At 42.6% G+C, this 18,362-nt stretch overlaps 1 protein-coding gene across 2 annotated transcripts in view; it reads right to left on the reverse strand.

Annotated features, from left to right (window-relative positions):
• Positions 1 to 1,612: 1,612 nt before the first annotated feature.
• The window catches only part of LOC123993457 (polycomb group RING finger protein 3-like), a 41,010-nt gene continuing 24,260 nt past the window's right edge, over positions 1,613 to 18,362 (reverse strand). For both annotated transcript variants that reach the window (XM_046295628.1, XM_046295627.1), the window contains 6 exons: positions 15,568 to 15,623; positions 15,106 to 15,213; positions 11,893 to 11,981; positions 6,409 to 6,546; positions 4,338 to 4,418; positions 1,613 to 2,978 (listed from right to left, as the gene is read on the reverse strand). In XM_046295628.1, coding sequence (XP_046151584.1) covers positions 2,931 to 2,978; positions 4,338 to 4,418; positions 6,409 to 6,546; positions 11,893 to 11,981; positions 15,106 to 15,213; positions 15,568 to 15,623 — 520 coding nt within the window. In that variant the 3' untranslated portion in view covers positions 1,613 to 2,930. The remainder of the gene's footprint in view (positions 2,979 to 4,337; positions 4,419 to 6,408; positions 6,547 to 11,892; positions 11,982 to 15,105; positions 15,214 to 15,567; positions 15,624 to 18,362) is intronic.

An 18,362-nucleotide genomic window follows, 5' to 3' on the forward strand; every position in this document is an offset into this window, starting at 1 on the left:
CCTGGACCGTGGGGAAAAGCAAACAAACAAATCAACAAGAAAAAGCCAGCACATTTTTCCTCTGCACAGAGAGAGCGAGAGAGACAGTTGTGACAAGAAAAGACAGGGCTCCGGCACGTAGGCACTAGGCAGGTCGTCACGAAGCCCGACTAGTGAGTGACTGAACTACTATCAGCACTCGGAATCCACTGCACTCATTTTAACCCTCTGAAGCTGATCTGCACAAGATTGAGTTAGAGAAAAGAGGTTAGCACCATACTCAGCTCCAAGAAGAGAGAAAAGAAACGCAAGCACCAGCTTTCACGGTGGCAGAGCCCCCAAAACAAGACCCCCTCGCCGCCCCCATTCTGTCCCAGAGATCACATCACAGGGATCCTGAACAGTACTCACGTGCATACAAAACAAGTTGAGAAAAGAAGATCTGAGACCCATAACAACACCATGTAACATGCCTTTGTTCCAATTATACCAGTTCTTAAAGGAAAACTCAACCCGAAAACTATGCAAAATACATCACACGGGGGATGATTTATGTCATTTTTAAGTTACATATCTTGAAAACTTGAGTGCCGACAAGCAAAGCATTTTTGGGACTATATCAACAATGGACTAATGAAACAAACACCAAACGACGATATTGGGGTGGAATTTTCCTTTAAGAAGCCATAGATAATGCTGCGAAATAGTGACTACATCGTTTTTCTCTGATAGCTTTTTTTGCAATACGTAATGAATCCATGGCTATTTGGAGGGCGTACCGGCTAATATGCTGTTCAAACAAAGCTAATGTACATGTATGGGGCTTGTAACACAAAATGCATATTTCATTCACACTACAGACAAGGGGTCAATAATGACAAATAATACATGATTAATACATGATTAATACATGATTAATACATGATTAATACATGATTAATACATGATTAATACATGATTCGGCTCTTGGATGGGGTAAGCTAAGGTCAAAGGCTGAAGGTAGTGATAAAAACAAGAAATGAGTCAGACAGAACTTATGCATATTGTGTTGCCATATGCATACCAAAAATATTTCACACCATAAGACATCACAACAAATACCAAGGTGACCTGTGTATAGTCAAAGTATGGAAATGATTTTTTTTAAACAAAATACTTATATCAATATATTTATGCATTTACTGATGGGGGGGCTGTTAACCAAATACAAAAACATTTTGGTTAAGCTGGATTCCGTAGAGACCTGTATGAAAGTCTTTTTTACATAGTATGCACCTGTAGAAACGTATTTGGACTGTGTACAAGACCGACAGCTTTCCTTGCATAAACACAAGGAGGGGAACGAACAATTATTGACAGAAATATTGACAGTGCAGTGAGGTAATGCTGTGAGGTCTGAAATGTTATTTTAGGGTCCAGTTCAAGGAAAGGATATTTCAGTTGCACTGACGAAAAAGGTGGCCGTGACTATGAATTAAGACTGTTCCGGTCCCTCCGTGCCTTGGTTCCCGTAATACACAGTTAAGCCATTCAGCTCTGAAGTACTTTCTCCCCCAACTCTCATTAGATACACTCAAATAAGCACTCAAATTAGAGCCACCTCCCAAAGGTCAAAAAGTAGATTTTGATAATATCATATAAAAAAATGATTTTATTTCATATGCTCAAAAGAGTATTTCTCTTCAATATCTGAGTGTGCTTCTTTAACAAAATGAAGAAACTCGAAGCTCTTGTGATATTAATAACATCTCAATTTCATATTTGACTCTCTGTTTCAAACAGCTCTCTATCTCAGGTCACATACTGCTGTGAAATAGATGATATCTCAGCGACTTTCATATAGCTCACCACGTGGAAATACAAGGGGAAGTCAAGGGGTTTTTCAAGCCTTTGGCACTAAAGGTAGCGATGAGATAGGGACAGAAGGAGATAGGGACAGAAGAAGGGATGCCCTGTACATGAAGATCACCCAGTGGAATACATTCTACTAAGGAGTAGGACGCTATAATGCTATCAGAAGCTGGCTGCTTTTGTAGACGGTCTCAAATTCATATATTGCTCATACGGCAATGCAACGTCATTTCAGACCCTTTTCTTCTTCTTTTTTTTTACACGGCAGAAGATTTGATATATTTATTTGATTTCTCTCTCAGACAACTATCGGCTGCCCTTCTAAATACCGACAAGAAGTCTTCTCTGCATTAAAACTCTAACGTACCCTCCAATGCTACATTCGAGTAGCCCAACAATATAGCACTTCTGGAACTTTTCCTAACAGTCTAAAGTCTCTCTCCTACTCCTTTCAATCTCTCTCATAATGACATTTTATGTACAATATTGTTATATAGAACATAAATTACTAAACACTTGTTTTTGCCTATTCACAATCAACGTTCAGCAAATCCCCGAAGCAAATTAAAAATCAAAGAAAAAAAATCAGAGGACAATTCAACAACTCAACAAACAGCTTAGAAACAGTCTTATCATGTAACTTTATATACTTTCTGTGCTCCCAAGACTCACTGACTTTAACCTGAAAAAGAAAACGAATGGTTAAAAATCCTCGTCCTCCCCTTTTTTATCAGTTAATGAACGTCCGAGGAGTGAAGTCTGTAGAAAACAAAAAAGACGGTAGAACGATCACCCGACATCTTGTTCGTGTGTAAACAGAGCACCAGTAGTGTCTTGGTTCCATGTCTCTCACCTGTACAAAAGTATAAATATATGCTTTTTCTCTCTAATTTTTCACATATCTAGGACGTATAGTGGACAAAAAAAAGGTTGTTTTTGATCCAAACCCGCCAGTGGTGCAGTATCTGTGCTGGGGTTCGTTGTTTGCTGGCTTGTGTGTACTTTTGCTCTGGTGTGTTGGTGTTGGGGTTGATCGTCTCTGCATAAATAGTACGTTGCACAGTCCTGGGCCACTGGGCCAAAACAACCGTTCTGTCCGACTACAGCAAATCCATTTTGGGCCTGTAATGCAGCAGGAGGGGGGATTTCTGGAATACAAACAAAACAAATGACAGAGAAAGACTGACTGAAAACCATGCAGCTGGCATAATGTACTTCTAAACAAATGGATATGCTACTACTTTGTTTCTATCCTTTCTTAGCCTCTAGTATACGTCACCTGGATTTAAAATGATCAGCTTGGATCGTAACATACACTTCACTTTATCTTGGGGTTTTATGTCATCGTAGCAATTCGTGAGAGAAAGGGTCTCAAAATAGTTTCAGGAGAACAAGCTGTTTTCTTAACTGAGACCCCTGTGTGTAGTGATGGGAAAAGCGAAGCTTTCTCGGTCTTTGCGAGGCTTTCTCTGTCTTTGGGGCTTTCCCCAAATTGTGCCGGAAAATGGTTAATGACTCGGAGCTATTAATTAACGATGCACATTAGTGACATCACCTGGTTAGCAATGACAAAGCAGCATGTGACGTTCATATGGAAGTCTTTTCCAGAACATTAATCAAACCTCCGTGGCGCAGCGGTTAGTTGTGGGTGTTAACGCTCTGCGCTTTTAGAGAAAAACTCAAATGGATCTTCTGCTGTCCCCATAGGAGAACCCTTTTGGGGTTCTACTGGAAACCAAGAAGGGTTATCCTATGGGGACAACCGAAGAACCATTTTGCAACCTATTTCCCTAGGAGTGTACAATCAGCTACCATTACAAGTTCGCACCTTCCATCATGGGTCCCTTTTTTGCTGTGAATCCCTTTTTATGCTGTCAAAAATTGTGAATATATGGCATTATTTCAGATGTTATAGACAGAAGCTTATTCTACACTAAATAAAACAAATTGTTTGAACAACAATGTGCAAAAAGCGTGGTGTTGCACAATTTTTTTTTGTAAATAATATGTCTTCGCTGGGGTTTGACCCCATTCCCTGTCATCAGTGAGTGTTTTGGTCGCCGAGACCATGACTCTACATGCTGAGCTGTTCAGGTGACTCGACAAGAAGAAAATCCTAACTACATTGTAGGCCTAAGTACGGTGTCCAGTAGAGGTCGGTGTTTTAAAGCAACTTGGAATCGAAAATAGCACTGGAACCACAGCAAAATCTGTGGCATTTTGCAACACACGGTTTGAAAAACCACGTGATCAAACAAAGCTTCGGGTGCCATTGATCATGCGACAATGTTACTTTGAAACAGGCGTCGGTACATTGTGTCAGATCAGTAGTGCTTTGAAAACGGAATCGGAGCACCGGTGCTCCGGGATCAAATGTTCCATCACTACCTGTCTGCACAGCTTTTCAGCATGCATATCTGTGGATGATCTATGCAGAGTACATACATTCAACAGAACCTGAAAAGCAATATTAAAATGTCAGGAGACTTATATTAAGAAAGTATTACCTTAAATCTCCATCTCGTCACGACAACGAATTTCAAAGTGTGGTCCTTCCCCAAGATTTCTTCATTGCATAAAATGTCCAGCTGTGTGAATGGGAGATATAAGAACGCCACATGTATTACCATTTTACTGGAAGGAAAATCCCCTGCAGGGCATGCAGAGAGTAAATCCCTCTTAAGCTAGGGGTGTTTAATGCTGTGACAACAACCCGCATGACCAGAAACATGCTCTGCTATGATAACAGTTCATACGTTGTCCTTCTGAATCGGGCTTGTGTCTCCCATTGCCGTGGAATTATAAAATGAACCCTCCAAACACTTTCCTTTTCCTCTCACTTTCACTCAGCGTCAAACCATCTCCGTTTCTTGGAGAGGAAAGAAAGATGGCACCGTATATTTGACGGTGGGCCCGTAGCACCTTGCGCATGGAGGACTTTTGGAAAAGCACAAAAAGCATATTTGTAGACAACACGAATCAAATGCCGCCTTGCCAATCCACTCCTCCTCCTTAGATTAAAGTTTGATATTCTGTGAGGCGGCTGGCCGCATTTGCATTCGGCCAATCAATACTCTCCCTAACACAGACGCTGAGGCGCTAAGGGGAAAGGGAGAGAGGAGAGGAAGCCCGTGTGAAGCAGCACTGCCATAGCAGCACCTACTGGTAGCTGGCTGTTCCTTCTTTTTATGTTTTTTTTCTCCTTTTTGTCCCCAATTTCAAGGTATCCAATTGGTAGTTACAGTCTTGTCTCATCGCTGCAACTCCCATACGGACTCAGGAGAGACAAAGTTCGAGAGCCGTGCGTCCTCCGAAACACAACCCAACCAAGCCGCACTGCTTCTTGACACAATGCCCATTTAACCTGGAAGCCAGCCACACCAATGTGTCGGAGGAAACACCGTACACCTGGCAACCATGTCAGCGTGCACTGCGACCGGCCCGCCACAGGAGTCGCTGGTGCGCGATGGGACAAGGACATCCCTGCCGGCCAAACCCTCCCTAACCCGGATGACGCTGGGCCAATTGTGCACCGCCTCGTGGGTCTCCCGGGCCCAGCCGGCTGCGATAGAGCCTGGGCGGCTGGATGTTCCTTCTAACAGAGAAAAAATGTTTCTTCCTTGCTGTTTTTGCCTTGGTGTCAGTTTAAAACCGTCTTGCCACATCAAAGACATGCAGAAATAATAGACAGCGTGTATTCGAGTAGTGATTCAATTATTGATATTATCATAATATGAAAGAATGGACACAATATCCAAAGATGTGTTTGGGGCCTGGGAGACATGGCAACAAGTTCGAAAACTTATTAGAAAAAAATAAATAAATTATAAGACACATGGTGTGAATGACGCAACGCATTCAGCTCATGTGGGCTGCTGAAATATCAAGATGGATGCCACAATTATCTTACAGCTATACCAATACAACCCATGGGAAAGTGATGCGCTGTGCTTTGACACAGCGGGGGCTGTTGACGCACACTTCCTCTGTGTGTTTGCCGTTGAAAATAGATTTGGTTGGAACAATGACTCTTAATATTCAATAGACAACAATAGAGCAGCCGACAGCTGTATTGCGCTACGGACGCTGGTGATGGAAGAGTATGCGGTGAAGACCACCCACACACACTCACACACATCTTCATGACAGACAGATACCAGAGAGAAAAGGCTAATTGAACACCCAGGATCTCCCCCATACAGTTATGACAGGCAACTCACAACGACATGACAGAAAGCAAATTATATTACAAGAGCTTATTTCCCCCAGAACATATGGCGGATGGTAAATGCTTTGTGAAAAATAATGACAGCAGAGAGTGTTTGTGATGGTGCATACAGATTCACTGCCTTCAGAAGAACAAGAATGCCTTGTTAAAAGTGATCACCTTTCAGTTTAAAGTGCATGGGAAGGGCTTAAAGAGACAGCTAGTCAAAACCACATCTTGGGGCCTCCTTAAAAATAAGTCCTTTATCACTGAACAAATGTTACAGAGTCCAGGTCAGTATCAGCAGGTAAACCAGGAAAAATCCCCCCCCCCCTCCCTCCCACCCTTGCCATAAAGTGTGTTCGACGTACCTCATTAAACGATGTCAGGTTAAGCTTTTTGGCGATGAATTTCTTGAGGTGAAGGACCGTGGCTTGAGCCGAGCAGCGGATCCACTTGCGCTTCAGGTCGCGGAGCTTGCTGCTGTTGCACTCCAAACAGATGCTGACCTGCAGGAGGGAAGACAAACTACAAAATGACTGAGGTGGAACTTAACTTTTCCTTTCAGGCGTCTCAGTACAGTCATGAAGGCAGACCAGATGACTTATCTTAACTCTCCTGTGCTGAAAATACAGTGCATCAACCACTTTCCATCCTACGTTTAAAATACCATTCCACATGAGACTTGCTATCCAAATGGAATAGGTATCGTTCGTGGTGACTCTGTGCCATGTCATTGTCTCAGTACGCCAGGAGATGGAGAATGGCACCCTTTTGGAGCATGGCAAAACGAAGATGGAGCCGCAGGTGGCTTGGCAAGGCTGTGCCCGAAACGAGTCACATTGCATTACCAGCAACAGGCCTCTTCCTCAGATTGCCATACAGGCACAGGCAAAGTGCCCTGGTAAAGTGGCTTTCTCGTGCCATTTTCAGGTGATTTCTTGGGATCCGGGGATGGAGTAATAGAAACAGGGTATTAACGCCACCATCTTTCTCCCTCAAACATCAAGAGATCCAGAAACAGATAAGGCTCTCCAGACTTATGCTTTAACATGAAAATCATCTCAACTTGTAAATAAATACTCCTCAGCCATGTAACGTATCGAAAGCAAAGACTGCTGTAAAGTGTAAAGACTGCTGTAAAGTGTAAAGACTGCTGTAAAGTGTAAAGATCGCTGTAAAGTGTAAATGGCTGGTTTTCAATGGAACAAGCAATGAAGGAAACGTTATGATGCAAATGAAGGCTTCGCATTGAGAGAGTGAGAGACAGAGTTAATGGTAGTTCAGCAGCAGTCTTCGGGGCCATTACATTAGTGGAATCATTAGGGAACTGCCAAGCTGGTATGACTCGCAGCAAATTCACAGATATGACTGATGCAATAGCCCAGGATATTGAGTAAAGGAAGGTCTTTGGAGCAGCAGAGAACACCTTTTCTCTCTTCTTTTGAGCTGTGTAATGAACAGCAGACGACATCAAACGCTTAAGGAGAAAACGTGAAATGACTTTATAGATTCAATGACTAGAGATTTAAATATTTTACATTTCAGTCAATAGTTATGTCCATATTCAGCAGCCAAATATCACCATCCTGGAGTTAGATAGCATGGTGTCAGTCATTATAGTTTTTCTAAAAAAATGTTTTTTTTTGATCACATAACAGATCAGTCCTTGTATCGTTTTTTATCGGGAGCTCATTTCCCTTGAAAAGAACTGACACCAAATACACTCTCTCCATCGTCTGGAAATCCTGGATGTGCAAATTCAATTGTTTGTGCCTCGGCCAGATGTGAGCAGACATGGCTCTGATTCATTTTTCTTTCGTGGTTCTTCTTCCTTTCAGTTTCAGTATTGTGCTGCTCTCATTAGCCTGCCTTGGCTTCCCTTCACACCCCAAGGTCAACCTTTAGAAGGTCAGCCAGCAGACATGGTGGGAGAAGTCCAAACCCAGCCATGCATGGCCCTCTCCTGCTGTTATTACTACTACCAACTAGAGTTGAGCTGCTCGTCCTCTCTGTCCTCTTTCCTTCTGTTCTCTTTTCTGTTATCAGCCCTTTCTGTACGACCTCTCTCCTCTCTGTCCTCTTTCCTTCTGTTCTCTTTTCTGTTATCAACCCTTTCTGTACGACCTCTCTCCTCTCTGTCCTCTTTCCTTCTGTTCTCTTTTATGTTATCAACCCTTTCTGTACGACCTCTCTCCTCTCTGTCCTCTTTCCTTCTGTTCTCTTTTCTGTTATCAACCCTTTCTGTACGACCTCTCTCCTCTCTGTCCTCTTTCCTTCTCTTTTATGTTATCAACCCTTTCTGTACGACCTCTGTCCTCTCTGTCCTCTTTCCTTCTCTTTTATGTTATCAACCCTTTCTGTACGACCTCTCTCCTCTCTGTCCTCTTTCCTTCTCTTTTATGTTATCAACCCTTTCTGTACGACCTCTCTCCTCTCTGTCCTCTTTCCTTCTGTTCTCTTTTATGTTATCAACCATTTCTGTACGACCTCTGCTCTCTGTCCTCTTTCCTTCTCTTTTCTGTTATCAACCCTTTCTGTACGACCTCCCTCCTCTCTGTCCTCTTTCCTTCTCTTTTCTGTTATCAACCCTTTCTGTACGACCTCTCTCCTCTCTGTCCTCTTTCCTTCTGTTCTCTTTTATGTTATCAACCCTTTCTGTTCTCTCCTCTCTGTCTGTTATCAACCCTTTCTGTACGACCTCTCTCCTCTCTCTGTCCTCTTTCCTTCTGTTCTCTTTTATGTTATCAACCCTTTCTGTAACCTCTCTCCTCTCTGTCCTCTTTCCTTCTCTTTTTCTGTTATCAACCCTTTCTGTACGACCTCTCTCCTCTCTGTCCTCTTTCCTTCTGTTCTCTTTTATGTTATCAACCCTTTCTGTACGACCTCTCCTCCTCTCTGTCCTCTTTCCTTCTCTTTTATGTTATCAACCCTTTCTGTACGACCTCTCTCCTCTCTGTCCTCTTTCCTTCTGTTCTCTTTTATGTTATCAACCCTTTCTGTACGACCTCTCCCTCTCTCTCTGTCCTCTTTCCTTCTGTTCTTTCTTTTATGTTATCAACCCTTTCTGTACGACCTCTCTCCTCTCTGTCCTCTTTCCTTCTGTTCTCTTTTTCTCTTTTATGTTATCAACCCTTTCTGTACGACCTCCCTCCTCTCTGTCCTCTTTCCTTCTCTTTTCTGTTATCAACCCTTTCTGTCTCTTCCTCTCTGTCCTCTTTCCTTCTCTTTTATGTTATCAACCCTTTCTGTACGACCTCTCTCCTCTCTGTCCTCTTTCCTTCTGTTCTCTTTTATGTTATCAACCCTTTCTGTACGACCTCTCTCCTCTGTCCTCTTTCCTGTCTCTTTTCTGTTATCAACCCTTTCTGTACGACCTTCCTCTTTCCTTCTCTTCTCTTTTATGTTATCAACCCTTTCTGTACGACCTCTCTCCTCTCTGTCCTCTTTCCTTCTCTTTTCTTCTGTTCTCTTTCTGTGTTATCAACCCTTTCTGTACGACCTCTCTCCTCTCTGTCCTCTTTCCTTCTCTTTTTCTGTTATCAACCCTTTCTGTCCTTCTCTTTTCTGTTATCAACTCTTTTCTGTTATCAACCCTTTCTGTACGACCTCTCTCCTCTCTGTCCTCTTTCCTTCTGTTCTCTTTTATGTTATCAACCCTTTCTGTACGACCTCTCTCCTCTCTGTCCTCTTTCCTTCTCTTTTATGTTATCAACCCTTTCTGTACGACCTCTCTCCTCTCTGTCCTCTTTCCTTCTGTTCTCTTTTATGTTATCAACCCTTTCTGTACGACCTCTCTCCTCTCTGTCCTCTTTCCTTCTCTTTTCTGTTATCAACCCTTTCTGTACGACCTCTTTTTCTGTACGACCTCTCTCCTCTCTGTCCTCTTTCTTTTTTCTGTTATCAACCCTTTCTGTACGACCTCTCTCCTCTCTGTCCTCTTTCCTTCTCTTTTCTGTTATCAACCCTTTCTGTACGACCTCCTCTCTCCTCTCTGTCCTCTTTCCTTCTGTTCTCTTTTTTTCTGTTATCAACCCTTTCTGTACGACCTCTCTCCTCTCTGTCCTCTTTCCTTCTGTTCTTTTTATGTTATCAACCCTTTCTTTTCTGTTATCAACCCTTTCTGTACGACCTCTCTCCTCTCTGTCCTCTTTCCTTCTGTTCTCTTTTCTGTTATCAACCCTTTCTGTACGACCTCTCTCCTCTCTGTCCTCTTTCCTTCTCTTTTCTGTTATCAACCCTTTCTGTACGACCTCTCTCCTCTCTGTCCTCTTTCCTTCTGTTCTCTTTTATGTTATCAACCCTTTCTGTACAACCTCCCTCCTCTCTGTCCTCTTTCCTTCTGTTCTCTTTTCTGTTATCAACCCTTTCTGTACGACCTCTCTCCTCTCTGTCCTCTTTCCTTATGTTCTCTTTTCTGTTATCGACCCTTTCTGTACGACCTCTCTCCTCTCTGTCCTCTTTCCTTCTCTTTTATGTTATCAACCATTTCTGTACGACCTCTCTCCTCTCTGTCATCTTTCCTTCTCTTTTATGTTATCAACCTTTTCTGTACGACCTCTCTCCTCTCTGTCCTCTTTCCTTCTCTTTTCTGTTATCAACCCTTTCTGTACGACCTCTCTCCTCTCTGTCCTCTTTCCTTCTCTTTTCTGTTATCAACCCTTTCTGTACGACCTCTCTCCTCTCTGTCCTCTTTCCTTCTGTTCTCTTTTCTGTTATCAACCCTTTCTGTACGACCTCTCTCCTCTCTGTCCTCTTTCCTTCTGTTTTATGTTATCAACCATTTCTGTACGACCTCTCTCCTCTCTGTCCTCTTTCCTTCTCTTTTATGTTATCAACCATTTCTGTACGACCTCTCTCCTCTCTGTCCTCTTTCCTTCTCTTTTATGTTATCAACCATTTCTGTACGACCTCCCTCCTCTGTCCTCTCTTTCACTCTCCATTAACCTAATCTCCTGTCTCTCATTCCTCTCTTCACCTCCTTCCTTCCATCCTCTCTTTTTCACTCACACCGTCTTTTCCCTCTCCTCCACAATTTCATAGCAGACTCTCTCATCCACAGTGACTTATAGACCTTCTATCTACCCTCCAAATATTTGTTTTCTTTTATCTATTTTTCACATCCTCCCCTCAACTGTCTCCATTTCACCCTCTCCATCTCTCCTGTGTCTCACCTGACACTTGACAGCAGTTCACCCCTCCCTGTATTCTATCCACAGAGCCTAGCTACAGCTGCCCTATTAGCTATTCTTTCCACACTCCATTCCTCTGCTGAATACCAAAAGAGCGGGACCTTGGACCCCTGGTTCAATCTCCCAGCCAAGCGTAGACGACGTGCCGCTTGGCTGGGTGTGGACGGGCATATTTTCAAAAACGGACATGTTGCTCATTGCTCTGCAGGGACAATGGCTAAATGGTAAACAGCCAATCTCCTAAAGCTATACAGTCGTGACGAGTGTGCGACGGCTCCTTTATTGAAATGACTGTTTGTGGATACGACGGCGACATGCAGCTACAATAAAAGCCCTCTATGCATTATTGATATCATCCACAGGGCTGAGAAGTTACCTGAATACAAATGACATCAAGATGGAATTCATGTAAAACCGTCGCCCATTTTGAATGGGTTATCTGTATGTGTGTCATGCTGGGTTGTATATTTACAACTCAAAACAACCATAGGCCTACCATGTTGTGAACTGATAATTACAAAAGATTACCTATTACCCAGGGGAATGTTGATTAGATTACGTAATTTCATGCCATCCAGACATAGGAAATGAAAGATGAGCTTGGAGATGACTCCTTCCTGTCCTGCAGGAAATGAAGGGGGCATGTGGTGGAAGGGCACCTACCTGCTCGTCGCTGCGGTGATAATCGTTATCCTCCTCCGGTTTCTCCTCCGCCGTTTCCTTTTTGTCTGCGTTCTCTGTTTTCACCTCGCCTGTTGTCAACCAATGAGGGAAGTAACAGTTAGTGGTAATAGAGACTATTAAGCCAAAGTTCTTTCATTTCTATTAAATTCATCATTTGGATGTTTCAACAAATTAACAAATGTAACTTCATCAAGCCAATGCGTTCTACAAAATGACCACAGACAATTACGAGTGACCGATCTGTGTTACCTTTAATCTTGTAGACAAGACATAATTGACTTTCATGCCTGCTCTCTTTGTTGGCTAAACACAAGCAAACGCTCATTTGATGCCAGAAAACAGGGCATGCTTCTTTCTAATTAACTAAATGGCCTGTATTCAACTGTAGTCTCCATTCATGCAGAAGCACATTTATTAGACAATTACGTGGCCCAAAGTGTCAAGCAGTTTACTTGACTTGTCCACCATCGAAGCATATCCCTCCATTACAGGACACCTATTAATCAAGGCAAACCGATTCATTCATTCACTAATTTGCCATTGTGCCAGGGGAGGGGAGCTAACATCAGACCTTTCTTTGGTTTAAATCGGCCTCAGGGAACCATTTGACCATCTCCTCAAAAGGATGGAAGGAGATGGAGAGTTGGAGCTGGAGAAAGGTTATTAGAGAGTAAGGGCTGATGGTCACTGGCAAGAGGAGGAGAGAAAAGAGTCTTCTCCACACACCGGGGTAGCTAAACTGGGGAATAGTCTTAGAGCGGTGAGGCCAGCTCTTGTTCAACAAAACATACTATTGTTGGCTACAGCGATTTGGGTCACTGTGATGGAGAACACCTTGGTAGAAAGGGCCATGACAATCTCCCAATCGGGGTCAACTGAGTCAGTTTCGTGACGGCAAAACGAGGGACGTCATCTGAGCTCAGTTGATTAGGTAGCCCCTTGTTTGTGGACAGCCATTTTCTCCCTCTCTCTGATTGGCGATGGGACTGGGGCCCATCTTCTATTGTTCTCCCTTCGCTCTTCACAGCCCATCCCAAAGGGGATTGGCGGTAAGGCTTGAGATAATCTCAAGTGTAAACAGAGTGATTGCCGTTCAAGTGACGGAAAATTGGATACGATTCACCTTTAGCCAATCTGAAAATAACTCAATGACACTAAGTATAAAGTGGACATTGTTTCCATTTTGGGAATAATTCTAGGAATAAGGCGATTGGACAGTGCTCTGATTGTAAACGCTGATATTATCGAGTCTTAAAGACAATAAACTAGTGGGCTAATATGAATCCTACATGTGACAGAGAAACTGGTGGGCTAATCTGAGTACTACATGTCACAGAGAAACTTGTGTGCTAATCTGAGTATGACATGTCACAGAGAAACTGGTGGGCTAATCTAAGTACTACATGTCACAGAGAAAATGGTGGGCTAATCTGAGTACTACATGTGACAGAGAAACTAGTGGGCTAATCTGAGTACTACATGTCACAGAACAACTGGTGGGCTAATCTGAGTACTACATTTCACAGAGAAACTAGTGGGCTAATCTGAGTATGACATGTCACAGAGAAACTGGTGTGCTAATCTGGGTACTACATGTCACAGAGAAACTAGTGGGCTAATCTGAGTACTACATGTCACAGAGAAACTAGTGGGCTAATCTTAGTACTACATGTCACAGAGAAAACTGGTGGGCTAATCTGAGTACTACATGTCACAGAGAAATTAGTGGGCTAATCTGAGAATGACATGTCACAGAGAAACTGGTGGGCTAATTTAAGTACTACATGTCACAGAGAAACTTGTGGGCTAATCTGAGTACTACATGTCACAGAGAAACTAGTGGGCTAATCTGAGTATGACATGTCACAGAGAAACTGGTGGGCTAATCTGAGTATGACATGTCACAGAGAAACTGGTGGGCTAATCTGAGTACTACATGTCACAGAAAAACTGGTGGGCTAATCTGAGTACTACATGTCATAGAGAAACTGGTGGGCTAATCTGAGTATGACATGTCACAGAGAAACTGGTGGGCTAATCTGAGTACTACATGTCACAGAGAAACTAGTGGGCTAATCTGAGTACGACATGTCACAGAGAAACTGGTGGGCTAATCTGAATACTACATGTCACAGAGAAACTAGTGGGCTAATCTGAGTACTACACATCACAGAGAAACTGGTGGGCTAATCTGAGTACTACATGTCATAGAGAAACTGGTGGGCTAATCTGAGTATGACATGTCACAGAGAAACTGGTGGGCTAATCTGAGTACTACATGTCACAGAGAAACTAGTGGGCTAATCTGAGCACGACATGTCACAGAGAAACTGGTGGGCTAATCTGAGTACTACATGTCACAGAGAAACTGGTGGGCTAATCTGAGTACTACATGTCACAGAGAAACTAGTGGGCTAATCTGAGTACGATTCACAGAGAATGTATTTTTCTCAGTGAATTAGCTTTTACATAACTTGTTGACCATCTAAAAACATATTTGTCTTCACGGAGGATATTGTCGTAAAGAGTCGGCATGTGAAAGAGAAAGAGCGAGAGAGGAAGAAAGAAAGACGAAACGAGAGATAACAAGTAAGAGAAAGAGAACACAACAGTGAGAGAAATAGACAGAACAAAAATATGACAGTGAAAGCCTTTTTGAGCCCTTGAAGTGAAGGTGCCATTATAGATGCATCCATTAGCACGCTCATGTCATTCCCCGCTTCGGGGTTTGGCTCTCAGGAAATCTGGGAGCAGGAGCTGCCGTCTGTCATTAGCCCACGAGCTCCACACTATCTCTGTTTTGCTGGGCAGTGAGTGCAGACAAGGGTTTAATTTCTGCTAGGATTCTGTCAATGTGTGTGTTAGCCATGGCTCAGCCCAACTTACAGCGACAGCGGGGGGTAGCACGAGAGCAGTTCCACTTCCATTTGAGCGTTAATTACAAGAAATCAGAAAGGTTATTAAGCAAGCGATTAGGTCTGCTCTGTGACGACCCTCTGGGCACGCGTTTACAAAAACCCTCAGTGTCGGGCTGGGATGGAATGCGGCCGTGCATTACAGCCACCGCCACTTTCTCACACTGATTGGGTTGGGCTGAATCAAGAAACAAGGCGATACTAAGTGGAGGAAAATAGAGGACGGATATGATGAGATGTGTGTGCCTGGGTTCCGGCAAGGTGAGCTGGGCTGTACCATTGCGTTGAGGATCTAGATGTTTCATGCTGCACAGCTCTCCTTTGATGTCCCCGGGCACATCCATTCCCAGCTTCTGATAGAAGTCTCTTTGTTTTTTTATCTCCGCTGCAGGAGTGGGGAGGAGGGAATGAGAGAGAGAGACACAAGGGAGAATTAAGGCCTTGCTTTGGCTGAAGGTGCCTGTCACTAGGGATTCTTTAAGTCTGATATGGAGCAGTATTTGTCTCATTACAGTCCCTCAGATACGTCAGTGAATGCACATGTCAAATCCTTGATAGATATTCCAGGGCTATGTGCTTTGGGATGTTAGTTATTCAGTAACTCCGCCTCAATCTCACGGTACAAACAGATTGTAAGGAAACAGGGTTGAGAGATGTGTATGGGCAGAGAATAATAGTGAAAGTTTAATGTTATTGGTGAAGGGACAAGGAAGAAGATAAGCCAATATGAGATAATTACCCTCTTGTAACCCCGGCACCAACTTGTAGACAATGTCTTGCATTGTCCGGTCATGGCTAGAGGAAAAGAGATGAAATCTAGAAATGAAAAATCTAACAATTTATACTGACAGTTTAAGATATGTTATACCCTGCTTACTCGGTCTTGTTCGGAAGCTTTTATTTTACTGTAACTGACGTTGGCGAGACAGTTAAGATCATTCGATTTGTAAAAAGATGAAATACATAAATGCTGATCATACACACCTCCTAAATGTCAGCAGCATATGCTTGATGTGTGAACACCCTTTACCATGAAAGAGCGAGAGTGACAGCTAAACGCAGCGCCTCAACCACTGCCCAGCACAGCAGTGACCATACTCTATTTCAACAGCGGAAAAGCATTGTGACTAACAGGACCCAGTGGGGTGTGTTGTGATGGCACGAGGACCCTGGAAATATATTTGGTGTTCCTGCAATCTGGAGTGAAGGTCATTCCATCTATTTGCTGCTCAGGACCACAATTAGCTGATTCTCACCCAAAGGCCGACGAGACCCGACCCCTTACCACGGCGGTAGCTAAACTTTGACTCGCCTAAACACATCAAGGTGCGACAACTTTTTGACAGAACCCTTGAATGCACAGGGGCGTGGGGGTGGATGGAGCTTCAATTACTTTTTCGCTTAAATATGCAATGTGCAAGATTTCCTAATGCTCGATGATGACACATACCCTTCATTTTTGGGAGAATATGGCGTATCAGGAATGTTATATATATATATATTATATATATATATATATATACAGTAACAGTCAAAAGTGTGGACACACCTACTCATTCAAGGGTTTTTCCTTGGGTTTTTCCTTATTTTACTATTTTCTACATTGCAGAATAATAGTGAAGACATCTAAACTATGAAATAACACATATGGAATCATGTAGTAACCAAAAAGGTGTTTAAAAAATCTAAATATATTTTATATTTGAGATTCTTCAAAGTAGCCACCCTTCGCCTTGATGACAGCTTTGCACACTCTTGGCATTCCCTCAACCAGCTTCATGAGTCACCTGGAATGCATTTCAATTAACAGGTGTGCCTTGTTAAAAGTTCATTTGGGGGATTTCTTTCCTTCTTAACTCTTGATACTACCCATCCCGGGTCCGGGAGCATAATCATCAACTGACACTAATTAGCATAACGCAACGGACATAAATATTACTAGAAAATATTCCTATTCATGAAATCACAAGTGAAATATATTGAAACACAGCTTAGCCTTTTGTTAAATCACCCTGTCATCTCAGATTTTGAAAATATGCTTCACAGCCAAAGCAAGACAAGCATTTGTGTAAGTTTATCGATAGCCTAGCATAGCATTATGACTAGCTAGCAGCAGGCAACCTGGTCACGAAAATCATAAAATCAATCAAATTAAATTGTTTAGCTTTGATGAGCTTCGGATGTTTTCACTCACGAGACTCCCAGTTAGATAGCGAATGTTCCATTTTTCCAAAAATATTATTTTTGTAGGCGAAATAGCCCCATTTGTTCTTCACGTTTGGCTGAGAAATCGACAGGAAATTGCGGTCACGACAACGCCAAAAAATATTCCAAATTAGCTCCATAATATCGACAGAAACATGGCAAACGTTGTTTATAATCAATCCTCCAGGTGTTTTTCAAATATCTATTCGATAATATATCAACCGGGACTGGTGGCTTCTTAGTAGGAGAGAGAAACAATGGCCACATTTGTCCTTTACGCACCAAACACTCTGAGAGACTTCAGTTGACCACTGACGCAATGTTGACGTTTAGGCTCATTTTTAAAAATAAAAGCCTGAAACTATGTATTGTGACACTAGACGCATTAGGGAAGCCATAGAAAAAGGAATATATTTGATATCTCATTCACTGCTCAATAGGAACGCATAGGAACGCAGAGCTTTCTAAATAAGAGTCCCTTCCTAATTGGATTTTTCTCAGGCTTTTGCCTGCAATATCAGTTCTGTTATACTCATAGACAATATTTTTACAGTTTTGGAAACTTTAGAGTGTTTAACCTAAGCTGTCAATTATATGCATATTCTAGCATCTTGTCCTGACAAAATAGTCGTTTACTTTGGGGACGTTATTTTTCCAAAAATGAAAATAGTGCCCCCTAGATTCAAGAGGTTAATGCAGTTGAGCCAACCAGTTGTGTTGAGACAAGGTAGGGGGAATATACAGAAGATAGCCCAATTTGGTAAAAGACGAAGTCCATATTATGGAAAGAACAGCTCAAATATGCAAAGAGAAACAACTGTCAATCATTAATTTAAGACATGAAGGTCAGTGAATGCAGAAAATTTCAAGAACTTTGAAGGTTTCTTCAAGTGCAGTCGCAAAAACCATCAGGCGCTATGATGAAACTGGCTCTCATGAGGACCGCCACAGGAAAGAAAGACCCAGAGTTACCTCTGCTGCAGAAGATAAGTTCAATAGAGTTAACTCAGAATTGCAGCCCAAATAAATGCGTCACAGAGTTCAAGTAACAGACACATCTAAACATCAACTGTTCAGAGGAGACTTCGTGAAACAGGCCTTCATGGTCGAATTGCTGCAAAGAAACCACTACTAAAGGACACAAATAAGAAGAGACTTACTTGGGCCAAGAAACATGAGCAATGGACATTAGACTGGTGGAAATCTGTCCTTTGGTCTGATGAGTCCAAATTTTAGATTTTTGGTTCCAACCGCCATGTATTTGTAAGATGCAGATTAGCTGAACGGATGATGGTGGTTCCCACCATGAAGCATGGAAGAGGGGGTGTG

The sequence above is a fragment of the Oncorhynchus gorbuscha genome, linkage group LG13 (assembly GCF_021184085.1).
Source record: "Oncorhynchus gorbuscha isolate QuinsamMale2020 ecotype Even-year linkage group LG13, OgorEven_v1.0, whole genome shotgun sequence".
NCBI classification, from domain to species: domain Eukaryota; kingdom Metazoa; phylum Chordata; class Actinopteri; order Salmoniformes; family Salmonidae; genus Oncorhynchus; species Oncorhynchus gorbuscha.